This window comes from Sinohyriopsis cumingii, chromosome 8 (assembly GCF_028554795.1).
Source record: "Sinohyriopsis cumingii isolate HCF-2022 chromosome 8, ASM2855479v2, whole genome shotgun sequence".
Taxonomy (NCBI): Eukaryota; Metazoa; Mollusca; class Bivalvia; order Unionida; family Unionidae; genus Sinohyriopsis; species Sinohyriopsis cumingii.
In genome coordinates this window covers 113,391,221-113,410,707 of record NC_142968.1, presented here as the reverse complement: position 1 = coordinate 113,410,707, position 19,487 = coordinate 113,391,221, and the positions used below count along the sequence as shown (strand labels likewise).

General features: G+C 35.2%; 1 protein-coding gene across 2 annotated transcripts; it reads right to left on the bottom strand.

Annotated features, from left to right (window-relative positions):
• Positions 1–1,087: 1,087 nt before the first annotated feature.
• Positions 1,088–19,083, bottom strand: LOC149794404 (uncharacterized). 2 transcript variants are annotated; one of them, XM_089968591.1, is made up of 10 exons: positions 18,926–19,083; positions 13,416–13,750; positions 13,045–13,092; positions 11,644–11,855; positions 10,367–10,456; positions 7,179–7,518; positions 6,145–6,312; positions 5,408–5,533; positions 4,807–4,924; positions 1,088–2,030 (listed from the first exon to the last, which is right to left on the bottom strand). In XM_089968591.1, the coding sequence occupies exons 2-10, from the start codon at positions 13,735–13,737 to the stop codon at positions 1,757–1,759; spliced, it is 1,698 nt and encodes a 565-aa protein (XP_089824717.1). In that variant the 5' UTR covers positions 13,738–13,750; positions 18,926–19,083; the 3' UTR covers positions 1,088–1,756. The 2 variants fall into 2 exon arrangements, with proteins under 2 accessions (XP_089824717.1, XP_089824718.1); XM_089968592.1 differs by lacking the exon at positions 18,926–19,083 and adding an exon at positions 17,302–17,418.
• Between the last annotated feature and the right edge of the window lie 404 nt (positions 19,084–19,487).

Sequence of the window (19,487 nt, the reverse complement as noted above, 5' to 3'; positions counted from 1 at the left end):
TTCTGACATTTTAATATTAAATAATGTTTTTTGACCCATATTATAATGTTTTATAAAACACGAAGAAAGAAATAAAACTAAACAAAGCATTAAATAGAGTACAGAGTGTGTATTCCTCCTTACATATAAATGCACTGTACAAATCTTGAAAGTGTATGGCAACTTTGTATAACTGGGTAATGTGAACACTGTATTAAAAACTCATGGAACGTTTACACATAACAGTAACGAAGTCAGAGGTTCTTGAAGATTCTTGAATGTTATTTGGTGCAAATTCAGTTTTTTTCTTTTTCTCACGCAACATAAATGTATTATCTTACTTATTCACGAGAGAGAGAGAGAGAGAGAGAGAGAGAGAGAGAGAGAGAGAGAGAGAGAATGGTGTAGATTACTTGATTTAGAACATGGGAAAAAATTCCAAACATTGTCGGATAGTACGCTGTTATTCAAATATATTGGACACTTAATTTTATTTTATAGTTCATTTGTTCGGTTTCATTCGTTTGGTTTCATTCGTTTGGTTTCATTTGTTTGGTTTCATTCGTTTGGTTTCATTCGTTTGGTTTCATTCTTCGTTTAAATTTCTCGTGTTACATGTTCTGTCAGTTAGCCATCGGTATCTAACAACTGAGACTCTGGTGACACTTACCGAGCATGTAATTCACCATAGCGGGTCGATCAGTGATAATATTTTAATTATTAACATATTTCCTCAGTCAAGCATAGGATTTGAATAAAGCTTGTTTTCGTGTCGATTTTAAGTTTTAGTCTTATGCCAATTGGTTGGACTTATTCATTAAGATCGTGAGGAATTTTTAAGTACATACAACGCCTATATTTATAGATCTATTATCTCTTTAATTAGGACGTTCCATTCCGGTACTGAAATGAAAGTTCTAGTCCTTTACACGTCAGAGAACGCATTCTTAGTGCCATATCGACAGTGAGATATTGTGTTTGCACACTTGACTGGCATATCGACAGTGAGATATTGTGTTTGAACAGTTGACCAGCATATCGAACAACATAACTGAGTCAATTACAATTTTCTTCTCATTTAGAAATGGAGAAAATTATAACAAATCTGTAAACTTTATCGAAGATTTATTTCAGATCACATGACAACTCACAAACTAACAATGCAGTGTATGTTAAATCTCCTATACAATGATACAGTGCAATAATAAGCAGATTCTAAGGATGCACATATGCGTATGTATACATGTTGCACGAACGACACGACAGGCTTCAAGACCGACATCAGTATAGCTGTACGCAAAACGTAAATGTCAATCAGATTTCAAGTACATAACGTTTTGACTTAGGGCCAGTATGCAATATATACATCTTTGCAGACTTACAGATTTTCAAATAAATTTTTTTCTTCCAAATTCCCACAAATTGGATTCATTCTCATGAAGATACACATATCTGCAAAACATGAACTATTTATGGAACTTATACAGTGCGGATGTTAAACGATCGATGTGATACATAATGTTCTACAAAACAGATTGTTCATGTATATATCGAAATTGTTAGAAGTACCGAAAATGATTTACCTTTATTAGTTCACATTAAAAATCCTAACTTTCTTGTTCCTCACTCAAGTGCATGCCCATAAGAATAAAAGCAAAATGAACTGGAATAAAAAAAATTAAGCAAGGAAAAAAAATATTATATTAGTTAACGGAATTGAACTAAAGTGTGTTAAATTACAATTGAAAGCATAACTGATGACGTCACTTTATACGCATTAGGGGGATGTAGTTGCTGGAAGAGGAGCATAATGACAGTAGTAGATCTCGCTTCCGCTGGCCCCAGTGGCCTGGTTCCAGAACTCCATGCCTGGATGTACGGCTCCTATTTCTGATTTGCTCGGGGTCACAAAGTCTTCATCATCCCATCTCAACCACTCTTCAGTGACCACCATATTAGCTACCTGCTGACAGACGTCACGCTTGTATTGGAATAGGTAGAATGGCTTGTCGGTTGGCATGACCATGTGTGCAGTGGGGAGTCCGTCAGATCTGAAAAAGTAAGGAGCCGTCCGTTGAATTCTCAGGGGCGTGGGGTGCTGTAATTTTTGTCTTATCGACCAGGATATTTTTGAACCGGAAGATAATTTTGGCAACTTGATGAACATAATGTTTTGTTCCATTTTTCTACAAATCAGAGCAAGAGAATTTTTAAAGCGTTAAGGTGGTACTCTACATTTGCATATTTTGCATAAGATTTGAATTTTAGAGAAAAACAAATTCCTAAGAGTTCCTCACTGTTTTCGCATCTATTTGAAATGAGCTTGTATATCTTAGGTATTGTTAAAAGCACTTTCAATTCCCTTTATATTCATGTATGATGGATGGGGGTAGATTGGTTATTGGTTAGATATCTTTGTCTTACATCAGACATGCACCTATCAAAACGCTTCTTGATTCGCTTGGTCATTTTCACATTTCGGTCTTCAAAGCTAAATTGTATAAAAACATGCCGATGACTTTTTCACTTTTTATATATTTTGTAATTCATTTACTGCACTTTCAGAGGATCTATTGTCCATTCTGGCAAAATTCATTTGTTTCATATTTGATAATTGCCAACAAATAGTGTACGCTAGACTAATTCAGGCTGATTTTTTGAGCATATAGGACCAGCCAGTTTAGTTAGCTGTGTGCTTAGATCATGTATAGTTTCTACAAGCACAATATCTAACGACATTTCAGCCACTGTGCATGACAATATAATAGAGGTATCCTAACATTCTGTCCCTTGTGCATGTTGCAAACGCAAATAACATCACCTCATACATGTAACTCTCTCCAAGGTACTTTTATCTGTGGAACGTCCCCATGAAGGAACCAAAATTGTGTTTCAAAATACTACAGCCCCACCCCACTGCCCTTCCTCGTGACCACCCTCCTACCCACGAAACAATAATTGCCAGTTCCTAAAATACGATCTCAGATACAACTGTTTTTGATTCAGCTATGCCTTGTGCCAAGCTATAGGGATATTTGTACCGCTGGAGACGTGACTTGAATCGCTTGATTGAACGTCACGTGTCATCTGAACTGAAAAATATATCACTGCGTTAAAACTACTTTTGGCTTTTCCAAACTACATATCAGATAACTTTTCTTCCAGCTGCTATGAAGAAAGGTCATGCATACCTGAATATTAAATTTTGCTTTCTAGTGCAACAATGCCGATTGCAGACACACATATTCGATTGTTTTCTTACTTTTCCGTCGCCTTCTTACCTGGGTATGTGCAAAACTAGTATATGTGTCTGTTTGAATACATCATATACCCGTATGAACCTATTTTTTGATTGTAAACTTTTGAGATTGTAATCGTAGGCATACTTCCCAAAAAGCCCCCAACATCCCGCATGTATGCGCACACACACACACACACACACCTACCTACCTGGGGGCCTCGAGTGACCGATTGGTCTAAAGCGCTCTCCGTTACGGATCACTGCCATCTCATCTCTGCCTGCGTGGGTTCGAGTCTCGGATTCAGCCAATGTGGGTATGTGAGAAAGCTTGCCAGTAGCTTCTCGTGGGTCGGTGGTTCATTCCGGGGTTTTCCCGGGTTCTTCCTCCACCATTAATACTGGCCGTCATGTATAGCCTATAGTGTGCAGAAAAATGGCGTTAAACCCTACAACAACAACAACATCAACCCACCTACACACACACACACACACACACACACACACACACACATACATACATACATACATATATACATGCATACATACATACATACATACATACATACATACATACATACATACATACATACATACATACATCATGTTTACTTTTGGTTGGAGGGGTTTGTCTTCCTCGGAATTTTGACAGGTTTTGCCTTTCACATATTTGATACGAAACCCTTGCTCTGCATCAGATGTGTAGGATTGTACACATGCACCGTTAGGCACGACACCTACTAACATAAAGTCCCCACAGAAATGCGAATATTTTATATTTGCCTAGGAGATGGTCAATTCACTGCATTTCTGCCCAGGAAAAGATTGAAAAAATATGGCCTGAAATGCCTTTGTGTATATGTGTATAGTTTTGTATCATTACTATTGCTATCACTGATACTCTGTCGAATTAGTTTAAACTTAAGAAAGAAAAACGAAAACGAAAAAAATAAATATGTAAACGTTTTCATTTAGAGAATAGGTGAGTAGATCTCATATTGAAATGATACATTTCTGGTTTCATAATCACGATGGCATGAAAGAATGACTAAGATTTTTTTAGACATATCAATCGATACAATCGATTCCCCTGGAGACTACAAAGCGATGACTCGCCAGAAAGGCATCAATATCAATCAGCATAATGTCTTTTGCAAGCACACATGATCTCAGAATCACTCTGGTTTATAAAACTTTCAACAGTATTTACTGGACACAGTTTACAGGATTAATGTGTTCAGAGATAAAAAGATTTGCCCACTGAAATATGTGCGTACCTAGTTTTCAATCAAACACACATTTCCTTATTTTTGAAAAGATATTGAAATGTGTCAGATATAATTTAATGTGGCTCCAAAAATAGATTTTGCATCTAAATATATATCTTATGCCAAAGGATTAAGAAAATGTGGACTTAGGCAGCTAATGGAACCGATGTCTTCAATAAATTCATTCAAGACAACTTCAAAGGGTACCTGACTATAATTACAGGGAGATAACTTTGTGTGGCTCATGACAGCACGTTAGCTCTATCAATAAGAATATGAATTCCCAAAATATACATTGATACTATTTCAGCATTTTTCTACCTGCAGCAGTATCTCTGGATTGTGTCCTCGTTGTAGACTCCGTCAGGCAGAACTCCTTGCCAGTCGTTTCTGTTCTGAGTGTCCTCGTCATCCCATTTCACGAACCCCTCTTCGAAACCTAAAACCAAAGAACCATAAGGGCTCGCAGAGTAGAGATCTTGCAAAGCAGAAGAGAAAAAGAAGATCGGATGGTTGATATATGTAAGGTCTGTAGGGTTGTAAGAAATATTTTCATCGTCGTGCGGGTCGGCAACGCTACTTAGATAGAATGAAGTTGACTAATTAAAGGTTGAATGTATTAAATACAGCTTATCAATTGCAGTGTAAAGTCTTAAACATTTGTTCACCATATTTATTTCAATATATTGTAAAAACTAGAAAGTGCAATTTTAAGTTCTCACGTGCTTTAATAGAACCTAGATGCAAGTGAGACACCAGAAACCAAAATTAACCGTTTAGGGCCCTATTCAACCGCAAAGATGAACTTCTCAATGACTGTATGAAATTCGTTCTGTTAGTTTGTTTTAATTCAGTATGTTCCCTGTTTACATGTAAAATCGACTTCGTCTGCTGTGATTACTATTAGGTATGTATATCTTACCTGTAGGGCAGGTTCCGTATTTGAATATGCAGTAATCTCCTTTAGGCCATTCCATATCAAATGGGGTTGGTTTTATCTCTCCCTTTGTGCAAAATTTGAGTGTTAAGTCCCCTTTGTTTAAAACGGCTGAAAAGTGATACACGACATCAGTGAATCAATTGCTTCCACACGCGTATCGTCATATTGTATACAAAAATAAAAATGATTCTGCTCACACACAGCGGGCACCTTAGGTCATTCTTAATTTGGGTATTATTGCGCAGATATTTTCGAGATGGGGATAGTGGAGTTTGTGGTTTTGGTTGTCTTCTATTACAGCATAACCACGCTATCCGCGTTAGGCATAGACAGCCTTTAAAAACATTTAAAAAACCTGTCGAGTCATATGAAACCAGGATTCAGAGTAAATTTTGTTGTTGTATTAGATTTTCTATGTTAAGTGACAAACTAACAGACATCATGAGGCAAATGAAGAATAAATTGTATAGCCTAAAAGTCTGAGTTAAATACAATCGATATCTAGTGAGTTAAAAAAATCTCAAAGTTATTATAAATTCTATATCTTGAAGTCCATTCTGTGGGACCTTGCTTGTTTATGTCACACAACAAACCTACGTTATGTATGTTTTTGTAATCAATCTCGCCAGGCAAGAGTTATCGGCCTTGCTGTTCTACATGGTAAGAGACATGGATGTGGCTAGTTTGACTGACTTAGCAGAATTATTACAACAACGCACCATCGAGATTAATTCCATTGGACCAGGCGTTATCTGGGCTCTGGGTCTCAGTATTCTGGAAACGCCATCCCTCAAACCACGTAAAGTCTCCATGAGGGCATCCGGTTTTAGGTTTTGCTAAGCTGTAGGTACCCTTTGGCCACGTGACAGGAATAGCCAATGGAACAGCTGAAATTTTAAAATATAGCAGCATTAAGATGACAAATAAGTTACAAATTTAACATAAATTTATCTTTCAAAGATATCATGAATGATAAACGCTTTTAAAACAGTTATAAGTTTACAATAGTCACGAATCGCATAATAGTTTGCTTGCGTTCTCGTATTCCAGAGTTCACGAAGTGTACATCGACGAGGTGTAACAATTTTACACTTCTTATTGCTGAAAATAGGACCAAATTTGTTCAAAAACCAAAAATAATAACGGCTCCTTTTAATCGGCATACGTTACTCAACCTTTCCTTCTAAGCAAAATAATAATACCGCAAAAAATGTCATTGAAGGATTTTGTAAAATCACTCAAATTTGTCAAACAAATCTCCACAATTCAGTATTTGTGATACTTTGTGTTGCTCTTTTATTAAGGTACCCATATTAACTGTATTTGTTTGAGAATCGCTTGAGCATTCATGACAACTCACGGTAAAAAACAAATTCCTTTGCGCTTATTCATTCTACAACTAATAAACTTCCTTCCAAAACATGGAGTAGATTCTGTCTCTATTAACAGATGTTTTAGAACTACAATAAAATTAAAGAATTATTAATTATTTTAGCACACTAATAGGCTTCAGTTTTTATACTTCTGGCGTATACAATAATCAATTATTGTAAATGCATGCAGAATATAATGATATCTAGCTAAATATTTTCTGTGAAAGTCAATGATGGAAAATACTCAATACCAAACGGGGGATATCAAAGCCTTTAATGAAAGATATGCGATAACAATGGGGGAATATTAAAAGGGATGTTTATATTTGAACTAGGTTTTCACAAAACACGAAATCATTCCTCTGGGACGTGGAACTTACATTTAGGTGTATGAGCATGGGTGTTGTCTACGTATTCGTTAAGCGCTCGTTGCAGGTGTGTTTTCCAAAATTCAAGAGCTTTCTCTGAACTCTGGGGGCACAGTCCCCGGGTCTGGTAATCATTAATATTCTGCCAGTAACGGGAATCCAGGAAGTCTGAAATGACCACCATGGCCATACCGATGGGCTCAGGGACGGTCTCACTGCCCAGATTTAAGGTGTCTTGGAGGGTTCCCACTACGGTCCTGTAAACTTTCCTGTATTGGTAGGAATTGAGGTCCACTACAAGGGAGGAGGCGTGGTTCATCAAGGGGCCTCCCACTGTCACGTCATCGGAAGCCTAGCCAAAAGATGTCCACAAATTTATTAATTTCATTAACGGACAGAAAACGCCGCACAGAAGTTAAGCTTGTTAGAGAAATTACTTATAATTATTCTACGGAAAATGGGTTACATGTTTTACTTTGCATGTTTCTATTACATATCGACAGAGCAAAGTATGGACGATGGACATCGCAGCTTTTGTCCAGACACATGAAAAATGATATTCACAGCGTTCGTTTGAAGAAAGACAACTCCAAACATATTAGAAAAATGATTTCTTTTCTATTTTTATCTTTCACAAAATATTTAACATAGCAACCAATTTTTATCGCTCATTCTAAACTATTGCTAATATTCAAGTCCAATGAAATGTCAACCCTATTGAAGCATATCTAAGCATATCTCGAAAGTTGAAATTTATTTAGGCCACCTGAGAATCAGTGTCTCGGGAATCCAGTATGTAAGGTATAAAATCTTTAGTAAAAAATAAACACAAAAATGATTAGGTTGTACAGTAGACACAATAATCCTTTATATAAATAAATAAATGTACCAATAGTTCACCTCACTTATGTTAAAAGATGTGTTCGACCTTTAGAACCTTGTGAAGTTGATTCCATTGGCAATGGCAAATACATAATGAACATAAACATTTGCATCATTACATATCTAAATCTGCGTTATTCAATATATAAAGTACAGCATCCATCTTATATATATATATATATATATATATATATATATATATATATATATATATATATATATATAAGACGTTTAATAACCCCATTTTACTAACAGTTTAATAATCCAGTAAATCTGTACATACTTGGCAGAGAATCAGAGAATAGCTTAGTGAATTTCGAATCCGTGAATAACTTTCGTGATTTAATGAAAAAGCGATACTCGTCTTCTATTACATTACAGAAAGTACGCAGCCTCTGACTGGTACGATGTGGTTTTCTCAAATACCTTACAACAAGGACACTCATGTTTGTTTAGTATGATATGTTTGTTTTAGCACATTACAGAAAGGACACAATCGATATTTAGTACGATGTGGTTTGTTTTCGATCGGATTCTGCATGCAATTACATGATGATGTTCTTAAAATAGCACTTAAAATTTCATCGCATTGTACCCAATTCAAAAATGTATACCCAAACTCCAGTGACAAATTTACACAAAGCATAAATCTTTAGGATTCCTATATTCTTTGATGCCAGTTCTGAACAAATTGGTAAGCTAAACGTTGTTTGACAAGTGATAAAACTGTGCATTTGTATTGCGAACAGATTGATCATCCACGATTTTCAATTACTAGAACATTTAAGAATTGTCGTTCCAAAATTGCCAATATTCTTTTTGCATGATGACTTCATAGATCTGTTTTTATTTGACTGTAAACAATTCAAAGTTATTTGTTATTATTAATAGAAATAACTTCGGTCCAATTCTCAGAACATACGGTAGTACCTTTTTTGGTCGAGACATTGTCTCCGATTCACGATAAACTCAATCATATTTACTTCATGTACCCGTTCCTAACGTTCTGTCAAACGATGTTAAGTGTAATTTGGCACCATGATTAACATTTGGGCAACAAGAATACCAAATAATTTACAGTTTAGTTTGGGAGATAGGTCCCCAACTTATAGAGTAATGTGTTTAAGCAGGAAAATAAAAACAGTCCAGCAAGTCTTGGTCGCTCTTCGCTATATACGGCATTCGAGGCTAAAATATTGCAAAGAAATGCAAATTTATTGACTGTTTCTAGTCCCAAGCCCTTTTAAAAGAATTGGTCACTACCAGGAATTATTCCACGTCTTCGAAATACCATATTTGTTTTCCTTTTCTGTATTTACTTTTATGCGCCATTAGTCAAAGTAGTTTTCATGAACATTCAAATTCACCTTTTGTTTTGGAAAATATAGCCATAAAATCTACATGAAGAATAGCGAACAATTTCAGCATAATAAAATATTTCTCTGCATCCTTATTTTGTAAAAAGTTAACTTTTGAAATCTTTAATAAACTTAACAGATATAAACAATGGTCAACATACACGTTGAGGTATTCTAGTGAAAAAATATAGTCATCAAATTATTTTTGTATCTAATTCTACAGTTGACGTTTGCATACATTGGAAATATATTAGTGTACTTCTCTAACATCTAATTTCAGTAGTTGGTACCTTACAAAATAATCAGTCGTTATTACATTTTGAAACCTGGATTTAAATAACAAGCACTTAAACAATGCGATATAAAATGTTATCAGAATAGAACAAAATATTAAATAAACTCAGTTCTAAATATAGTCATATTAGATTAAGTACAAACTGTAAATGGTGGTGGTATAATGGATAGATAAAGGTAGAAAGGCCAATGGTAGCAAGAGGTATACTCTGATCAATATTTTGGACTTAGGTAACGCGTTGGGAAGAAAAATTACAATAGACATAACTATTTTAAGTTTGCATGTTGATTTAAATATTAGTTCCAAGAATTCACTTAATTTAAAAAAGTACCATGAGATTTTAAATTATTTAGCAGCTCACTAAATTTGTGTATATTAGCACTTTTAGATACTTCATACTTATATGTGGTTTCCTTGTTTCAGCGGAATGTTGACATTGTAAAAGATAGTAAACTTCGCTCATAAGGTGCATGCTTCATATTTTCTATCAGGTATACCCAAATTTTACCACCAAGTCTTCCTAGGGAACCTATGATTCGTTGTACTGAATTTTGTTAAAAGTATTCTATTCCTTTCCGTGTTAAAATGGGTTTCAAATTATTTTTTGCTAAAATATATTTTACAACGTTACCTGTTAGCATCTTATATGTATGCAACAGACTTACGTTTACTCTTACAAACTGGATGAAGTCCCTCCTGGGGGCCATGTACCTCTTAATTGACTTGCCACCAATTTCAACCTCGGTCGTGACGTGCTGAAAAATTTAAGTATGTTTAATATAGCATTTTCTGTCACATTTATCTTTCTCTGTTGGATAAGAAGTTATAATTTTCAATATTTGTGATCCTGTCAAATTCGCGATAATTTGATTACCCATGCACGTTTTCTCTTCTGTTTCGATCGCTTTCGATTTGAAATAACAAGTCTTCTTAAATGCATGCTGAACGTCTTTTAAAGTTATCAATTTATTATTATTTGGTACAAACACTTCTGAAGTCTTTTGTATAATAGATACAGCTGTCTTCTTTGACCGCTCTGGTGACCTAAGTGGTTAGAGCGTCCGCCTCGAATGTGGGAGGTCGCGGGTTAGAACCCGGCCGAATTATACCAAAGACGTATATAAATGGTAATAGCTGCCTCGCTTGGCGCTCAGCATTAAGAGGTTAGTGTTAGGACTGGTAGACCTGGTGACTGGGTGGGACATGATGCCCCAGTGCTAGACATCACTTTAATTGCCACACAGCAGACATCGTAGCGATATGACTAAAAATGTTAAAGCTACATTAAAAATCCAAATTACACACACACACACACACACAGAGCCGTGTCCTTAAATGGAATGGAGTAATCTCCCCTATAATAGCTATTATTCAGCTTTATCGTCTGCATGGAGAAAAAACAACAGAAGGCTGATTAGTGTCGCATAAAAACTTAACACTATTTTCTGCATGGGCCATTGATCAAAGCCAGTGGAACTGGTACGTTTATTAGGAAGGCTGTGAACCTAGCTGATATTTTGTACCTGAAAGTAGATTTACAAAACGTAGCTAGCTTCAGCGCAATTCTAAATGATTTCAATAAATGGAACGGAGTAATTTCCCCTGCAATAAAAGGGTACACATGAAACACGAAATGGGCATAAATAGTATTTACTCTGCGATAAAAGCACTCACTCAAGACATTTAGCAAGTGCGTTAAAGTGAATGATCACTGAGATCGAGACATTCAAACTAAGTTTTGTGAAACAAACTAGACTTTGACCACTAGAGATTTCTTTATCATTTTATGAAAAATTATGTCGCAGGTAAATGATTGGGAGATTTATAGCGATACATATTTTCTCTTAATTTATTTCAAGATAAAGTCAAGTTTATGTGACCTACTTTTGATAAAGATCAATCATGCCAACGTAAATGTTGGGAACTATTGCTATGTACTTACAGTGCCCCATGTTTCGATGAATTGCAAATATGTATTTTTGTCATAGGTAATGGGAAGCGAGCAGATAGCAGCGGCAAACTCGTCAGTGATTCCAAAATGTCGGGCCTGTGAAAGGCTGAGCTGATATCGTGCGTAACCGGAATCGCATATTGACTGGTCGTCCTGAAATACGTAGTAGTCTCCGAGCGTTTGTTGCTCAATGGCCTTAAACCCTGAAATGAAGTCAATTTTGATTAAAATTTTTCCTGTACTGGTGCAAATTACATCAAGATAAAACAAGAGTTACGAAAATAACAGATGAGTCTGAAGTATTAATCTAAGACTAATATCCATATATGGAACTAGAAGCATTATTGACCCCGACTAGTCAATCATCATCTAGTTTCCATCAACACAGAGTGACGATATTATGTTTTAATTAGTACCAATGTCTTTGCCTGGGATGTGCCGTTTACTTTGAAAAGAAATCAAATGTTGTCTCAAGTCTAACGTATGCTACTTTCATGTACAGGTATTAAAGTAGATAACGTGTTCTACGTCGTTATAACCTAGACTAATTCATTTTATTTTTTTAAACTTTAACGAACAGCAGGTTCATTTATACCATACGCTAATCAATTTATCTTGAACAAAATTTCAAATTGTCGTTATCTTCCTTTTCCCGATTGATTCGTTCTTAATATACGTGATGTCTCTCCCGTATTATTATTTGGTGTACAGGCCAGTATCATTCTGACATGTACAGATCTCTAGTATTAGTATTAGGTATATTGGTCAGTATCATGCTGACATATACCAATCTCATGTATTATTATTAGGTATATAGGTCATTACCATTCTGACATGTACAGACTCTTGTATTATTATTAGGTATATAGGTCAGTATCATTCTGACATGTACAGATCTCTTGTATTATTATTAGGTATATAGGTCAGCATCATTCTGACATGTACATATATCCTGCATTAGTATTAGGTATACAGGCCAGCATCATTCTGACACGTACAGATCTCCTGTATTATTATTAGGTATGTAGGTCAATATCATTCTGACATGGACAGATCTGCCGTATTATTATTAGGTATGTAGGTCATAATCATTCTGACATGTACAGATCTCCTTTATTATTATTAGGTATATAGGTCAGTATCATTCTGACATGTACAGATCTCCTGTCTTATTATTAGGTATATAGGTCATAATCATTCTGACATGTACAGATCTCTTGTAGTATTATTAGGTATATAGGTCAGTATCGTTCTGACATGTACAGATCTACTGTGTTATTACTAGGTATGCAGGTCGGTATCATTCTGATATGTAATCTCTTCTCATCTAGTGACAAATTGCATGAGAAAATAAAACCATTAATAAAGCTACAGTTATGTCTCAACACATACCAGAACTCAAAACGAATGCGGCAGCCGTCAGATTTTCGTTCCCATGGCCTGGCAAGAAAACAATAACAACAGTTCAGAGAAGACGTGAGTTTCATCGCAATTTAACTTATTTAATTCATTAGTTTTTGTGGACATTAAAAATCTATTAAATATTCTCCTGTCAGTAGATGACAATTACATATCTGCTTTGATCTTAGAAATTCATCATTTATCCTGGCCATACTGTTTCACAATTATAACTCAAATTATCCCAGATAATATGGATTATAAAGAAGAAAGATTTTAGTAATGTAGCTATATTTATTAATATTGTGAGAGAGAGAAAGAGAGAGAGAGAGAGAGAGAGAGAGAGAGCATCCTTTTGTTCCTACCCGATGTACGCACTCTTTCCAGCAATTTATTTTGGTATGATTTTGGATCGTAGAAAAAGGCAAATTCGTGTGATTGTCTGCAGGTATCGTGGTGTTCGTAAACAATTTCTGCTGGAACATCTCCTGTTGAAAGGGACAGAATTTTTCTTGTTGTTAGGAAACCAGGATCATCTCCACCGGCAATCCAAAAATTGCCATCCGGATTACCTCTGATAACATTGTAGCCCACGCCTATGTAATGAAGAGCTGCCGGTGCTGGAACTGCATATCCTCCTAAGATGGCGGCAAACAGAACAGTCGCACAAAAGTAACAAGACAACATCTTGGAGCACTAGCTGAAAGAGACAAATGGGAAAATAATATAGCACACGACGAACTGGAAATGATTATGTTGATTATTACATATTATATTACCTTTCTCTCAAAGGTATTAAATATACTAATATAAAAGTGGAGTTGTTGGAGTCGCAATTTTTGCACATTGTCATGTTGTTGTTTCTTTTATCCGCCATATTTCACGAACTGAATAGAAATCTCAGGAACTCGTTTGCCCTAATTATATTGATCAGATTGAAAGCGTGACATTCAACAATGGAGCCATTTCACTAATCTTAAGCAAATTTCAAGACTAAATAGGTCGTTGTGATTAACATACATCACACTGACTAAAGATGAAGAAGAAAATGCAGCGAGTCTTCCAGGGTACTTAGAGTCAATATAAAGGTATACACGATAACATCTTTTTGGTATAACTCAAAATGAGCTTAGTTGTTTCGAAAGAGATACATTTGGTCTCCAACAAAATGTATACGTATTTGGTATGATTACACCCTTATCAAGTAATATGTATACAAATATACATGCATTCCACGAAAATACTGCATCTGTCAAAAAAGTCTGTTAGTGAAATTTTACCGCTTGATAAAATATTGTCTACAAATATTTCCTCTTTGCCATTTACATCATTAACCTAATATATTGCAATGGTTCTGTAATGTCGTGGAATTGCAAGTTTGAAAGATTGCAATCGTTAACCCTGAAACGTATTTTTCCGACGATACCTAATATAGGTTAATGCAGTCTGATAGAGACTTGGCTAATATCCCTGTAATTCTGTATCTGCGTTTCGATGACACTATTTACTTAACATCAATATCACTTGAGTTATTAGATATTACACCCTTGTGTGTTTCCCATTATTTGTTTTCAGTCAAATAGTTTGGTTCGCCCGGAGTTATAGAGTGTCCTGTTTGATAGAGACAACGGTATGTATTTAAACGTAGATAATGTCATTCAAAACCATGCCGTCACTAGGTCTCTTGAAAGAGGTCGCGGAGCTGGGGTCATAAATGTATTTCTTCAACCCAGAGATAAGAGACACAGGCAGCACAGTCATTGGTAAATTTGCTTAAAAGCTGCAATTATTCTAAAGAAGATCAGAAATTGCACGAGTAAATACGCCATCATTTAGAGCGTGCAACGATATATGACCTAAAAGTTTGTTTGCCTGAATCGCGAACAGCATGGTGTGCTTTTGAATCCGCACAGGCCAGGCCAGTTCAAACGCCCTTTGGGTCACTCACTTCGCCTCATATTATCGACTTTTGCCGATATCTTGCCAGGGAAACAAAGCATCTACAAAGCATTTTTTACTTTATCTATTAGGCTTACACACCAATGAATTAGTTCGAAACCGGCACGCAGCCATTCAGTTGGTCAAACGGAGAAATAGTGCATTCATTGTCGAGATCTGATTTCATTTCCATCGTTAAAGAATGTCTTCAAGAGAGCAAACTCTTATTTTATAATTGAAATTATACTTTACTTTGAAAAATATACCTTCAAAATTTCATATTTGAATTATGCATAGTTTGAAACAGTAGTGGTACTGATATTTGTCTTCCATCAGGCATATGACAAGTTATGGACCTAGCCTACATAAAAGAAGTAAAAATATATTCAGAAAAGCAGGTAACTGCATTTGAACCAGTAACACTATGAACAAGAATTACTTAACATTTTAGGATGTTTCCCTGTATTTTTTTAAAACCCACTTCTTGTAAGGACTGTGCTAATTATCAATGTGCTTGCACAATTTAGCAATCTACAAGACAAATTAGCAACAGAAACTTTGAGACTTTGAGCACTAACCAACGTTACAAATTAGTTCAAGAAAACCACACCATTTTACTTCATGATAAAGAGTCTGACGACAAAAACTCCATTGCATCAGGTTTTGTTTTGGGTTGGTGCTTTATGGAATGGCTAACAGTTATTTAATGCAGAGACAACTTGAGAAAACGTCACGAAAGTCAGCCAGGTCTAATCAGATGGAGGGATTCGATCTCAAGCCCTTTTGGGTCGATAGTCCTGCAAGCTATCTGTTGCGATTTAATAGTTGTTATTTGGTTAAATAGTATTGTATTGAATTACACAGTGACAAATATTGACATCTCTCTGGATTATAATCAATCAGATAAAATATAACTCGGAGTACGTGTGAAAATGAAAATCAGTCTGAAGATATCGGTAATAAGAACAAAGAGCAGTTCTGGACGTAAACTGATGAATATGTGAAGGGTCAGTACCACAAATGTTGCTAGTCAGTATCATTGCTGAATTTTGAAATAATGCGAAAATACAAACATAGCTAAGACAATTAGTGTATATAAACAGTCTAGAGAGTGAGATCACGTGGACCAGACTAAATAGTGGAACCAAGTAGATCGCGATCTCAGATTCGTCATTTTGATTTCAATGTGCATTACTTAAATACATTGGTCCGATTACTTAAATACATTTGTCCAATCTAATACTTTCTTTTCCTACTTTCTATCACCCAGATATATAATTTTTTCTCCGCACGGTCCTTAAGAAGGGAATACAGATTTCAGAATAAATGAACAAGAACAAAATATTCTGAAAAAAAAAAACCCAAAGAAAACAACACAAGCCTTACTTTGCACAGGCGAAGAACTCTCATGACTATGCAAAACATGCCCATTTCGTCACGCAATGTTGTTCGTGTCCTGTCATATCCCTGAACTTCATTATTAAGACGTGTGCAGTCAGGACACGCAATATGATTCAGTCACTATACACGTCGGAAGCTGTGTTTGTTTATTTTGTTTTTGCCCATGGCTATGCCTATTTTATATTATGCACAATAGTGCGCTTGAAATTAGCTAATGGCTTCTTTCCATAATTGTTTGTAGTGTCTGAGTAGTAAACAAGACATGCATCAATCTAATTAGATACAATTCTTCAGATATAAAGTAAAAGCTTGTAGTTGCTAGGCTTACTAAAATAGCAATCTATACTTTTCAACGAGGTTTTTATATGGCAGCTGGTCGCGAATTTTCCAGTGCCTTTCGTCTTTAAATGTTCCCTAATCTTGTTAACCTGGAACAATATTTTGAATGTAATTGTGCAGTGAAATAAACTTAAAGAACTTGTCTGTGACACAGTAAATCTGGCTTTCAATTGCATATGTAAAATGTGTTTGGTAGTACTAAATTATGCATCTAAAAGTTATTATTTTAAAAATAGAAAATTTTAGCCTATGTACGTAAGCATTGTTTTGTTTATTTCTCAAACATAACCATGTAAATTAAACTATTGCGAAGAGACATTGTTATTGGCTATCAAATAACGTACATTAAAAGAACTTTGTGCAATGTACGTCATGACTAAAGGGCTACTGAATCCTGGCTGTTAAGGACTGCTGAATCATTGAATAAAGAAACAATCAGAAGTCTTACAATAAAAGTAATCATAGTCAAGACATCCGTATATCTTCCTGCCTATAAGGTGCACTCTGAGTCCGAGACAGAAGAAAACACAAAAACAAATAATTTAAAGAACACAGTGGAAAAAGAAATCTTACCTTAATAAGCAATTTCCTTTAAAATACAAAGGAAAAATCTGGACAGAGTTTGGTAATTTTGCGTACAGACATATATATATAGTCATGTATTACGGTCAACAGGTAAAAGTATGTCACCTGCAGCAGGTAAAATTAAGTTTATCTTGCGGTGTTTTCCCACGATCATATCTCATGCAGACGGTCAATTCAGTACCAGACTCAAGCCCGGGTCATTCCGTCTCGGCGCGTGCTCCGAGTTCAGCTTAAATGTCAATTCTGTGACCCCTACACACGCGCCGACACTAACAAATTTTCCGTGATAGTATCACAACTGAGGCAAGTAAAAATTGAATTTAGATCAATTATTTTATAAAGTGCATATTGTAGTCGATGAAACACATAAATACAGAAAGTTATAAATTGTTCTGTACTTACAAGTCTTTTTTAAACTCTTAACCTTTTATTTTTTAAGCTTCTGTTTTGTTGCATTAGTCTCAGTCTTTGAAAGTCTTTTAGTACTGACAATGATTCCAGTAGCATTGCTTTGTTTTGTCTGGAAGGAAATTTTGTATTAGTAGCAAGAGTCGTAATAGTGGCAATGGTATATAACGGTGGTACATGTGGTGTAGTTCTTTCAATGGTATTTGATGGTAGTACTTGTGGTGGAAACAAATATCAAAAAGAAAGAAAAGAGATAAAAGTATATATTTTTCAAATTAGACTCGAGTCATATTTTGGGTTGATTCCTTTTGCCATTTACTCCGATTCATGTATGTGTAATCGTTACGTAACAGACTGAGATAAACTAGGGTCACAGTACCGAAATCGTGTACTACTCTTAGGTTCAACGCAAGAAGATGGGTTTCTGGCAGACAAGTTCGTGATCATATTAAAACAAAAAGTGAACTCTTTCACCTCGAATTTATTGATGCAAAGACATTAAAAAGCGACTCCATCAGGTGACAACTTATTAAAGAGAGCTGCTATTTCAAAATTATTTATATGATGTGACACAGATGTGCTTGCTTTTTCCGTGGAACTAGACTCACTCAGATAAGTATTTCGGTGCTTATAATTTATCAAAATGCATCAGCGATTTAAACATTGAACTGTAATTTCTATTCGCTCATTAAAATGATATATTAGCTTGCAATAATTCTGAAAATGGAAGGAAATTTCATCGCTGACTGAAAAACAAATGTTGCATATATATATATATATATATATATATATATATATATATATATATATATATATATATATATATATATATATATATATATATATATATATATATATATATATATATATATATATATATATATATATATATATATATAATGGTGGTATATGCTTGATACGATAAAGAATGCTAATAACAGTTGCATAGAAATTCTGTTTGTTTGTGCAAATGTTTTATCTGTGCTGAAAGAAATACAAATGTTACCGGGCTGTCAGAGTTGAAAAGAAATAAACGGAAATTATCATTCGAACACAACATAAGACAAACTGCATAAATGTATAAATAATACATACTAATATAGTAATAAATAATGCATACTAATATAGTAATAATTCACTTCACAATTAATACTTTAAAAAAATTCCACCTGTTAATATCACATGTTCTAGCACGAGAACTTACCCGGAGTTTGGTCGGTCCTGCTCTGCCCAAGTCGTCGTGCAGTGGAAAAAGCCGGTTTGTCACTGCGTCTGGCTGCTTAAGTAGGCCAGACCGGAGATTCCCCTGTGGCGCGGGACCGGTTTTGATAAATGATGGTGCACTCCTGTTCAAGGGACCAATTTACAACTTCCAAGATAAGAGTAGTAGAGTAAAGGCATTCGTTCATCGACCCGCCCAAATTAATAGTTAATTTTAGCTATTTATACGGTTCTTTCCTACCAGGGTAATATTTCTGTGCAATAGCGACGCCCCAAAATTAATAAAATTAATATTTGTTAGCTATTTAAATGTCAGTTTACCATACCTAGGTCGTGGTTTAATTGCTAAAAATATTCGCAGCCTGACCCTTTTATTTATTAATTTTTTTCGAAGAGATAGATAGTGTGTGTGTGTGTGTGTGTGTGTGTGTGTGTGTCAGAAAGTGTGTACATCGAACGTGGAAACGATTGCACATCGTGGTTAATCAAAGACTTCTGGGTTAAATTTATTTAAGAAACCAAAAGAATCAAAAAGACGTATAAAG